The 1282-nt window shown below is 52.2% G+C and overlaps 1 protein-coding gene across 1 annotated transcript in view; it reads right to left on the bottom strand.

Annotated features, from left to right (window-relative positions):
- LOC102875407 (general transcription factor II-I repeat domain-containing protein 2-like) overlaps positions 1-1282 on the bottom strand; it is a 32243-nt gene that overhangs the window by 19965 nt on the left and 10996 nt on the right. The window contains exon 2 of the mRNA XM_006889783.1: positions 129-678. Within this exon, the coding sequence (XP_006889845.1) occupies positions 129-678 (550 nt within the window). The remainder of the gene's footprint in view (positions 1-128; positions 679-1282) is intronic.

Raw genomic sequence — 1282 nt, 5'->3', positions numbered from 1 at the left:
GGATGCTGGGAATGGAGCCGAGCACGGGGCACACTAGCTGGTAGTGGGGCGGAGCCCGTGGGAAGCTGGGAATAGAGCCGAGCAGAGCATGCGCACTACGCGGGAGTGGGTCGGAGCTTGGGGCGCACGGGATGCTGGGAATGGAGCCGAGCACGGAGTGCGCACTAAGCCGGAGTGGGTCCGAGCTCGGGGCACGTGGGACGCTGGGTGTGGAATAGCGCGCAGGCGCACTGGGGGCTGGAACGGGCGGACGCTGGGAACTAGGTGCATGCGCAGCTTCGTCGACAGCATCGACACGAGCAGCGTAACGGCCAAGATGGACGTGTTCCTGATGATTCGGCGCCACAAGACCACTATCTTCACTGACGCCAAGGAGTCCAGCACTGTTCTGGAGCTGAAGCGCATCGTCGAGGGCATCCTTAAGCGGCCACCCGAGGAGCAGCGTCTGTACAAGGACGACCAGCTCCTGGACGACACCAAGACGCTGGGCGAGTGCGGCTTCACCTCCCAGACGGCGAGACCCCAGGCACCGGCCACGGTGGGGCTGGCCCTCCGGGAAAACGGCACGTTCGAGCCCCTCCGCATCGATCCCTTCTCCAGCCCGCCCGAGCTGCCCGACGTGATGAAGCCGCAGGATTCGGGGAGCAGCGTCAATGAGCAGGCTGTGCAGTGAGGGTGCTGCGCCCCACCCCCCAATGGAGAATAAATTCAGACTACAAAGTCAATCATTGTAGTGCGAGCTTCATTTCTATCACTAACCCTGTCTTTTCCAACTACTGTTCCTTCTTCACTGTTTATAACTTTTACATTCCAGTTACCAATTATCGTTAATGCATCTTGAGTGCCTGTTGGGTCAATATCAGACTGCAAGATTTGGTAAATATTTTAAATTTCTTCCTTGGTTCTAGCTCTAGGGGTGTATATTTGAATAACAGTCTTAGTAACCAGCCTTCTTTGTGTGGGTATGGATAATATCACAACATTGTATTTCAGGATTGAACTTGAAATTGACTTTTTTGCTATGAAGGCAACATCAGTCTTCTATTTTTCATTCCTAGCAGAGTATATCATATGTGATTCAAAGTGGCCAAAGCTAGTCCATCTCATCTCACTATGCCTAGAATGTTGATGGTCATGTGTTCCATTATATTTTTCATAATTTATAGTTTTCCAACCATCAAGCTATGTATGTCTCATGTTCCAGTTATTAACTGATGTTTGCCATTATTTTGCCTCATTTTGACTGGCCTCCAGTCTGGGCTCTACCACTGCTACTCTATCT

The sequence above is a fragment of the Elephantulus edwardii genome, unplaced genomic scaffold (assembly GCF_000299155.1).
Source record: "Elephantulus edwardii isolate Elephantulus edwardi_28Jun2011 unplaced genomic scaffold, EleEdw1.0 scaffold00080, whole genome shotgun sequence".
NCBI lineage: Eukaryota > Metazoa > Chordata > Mammalia > Macroscelidea > Macroscelididae > Elephantulus > Elephantulus edwardii.
This window is presented reverse-complemented; position numbering and strand designations above follow the sequence as displayed.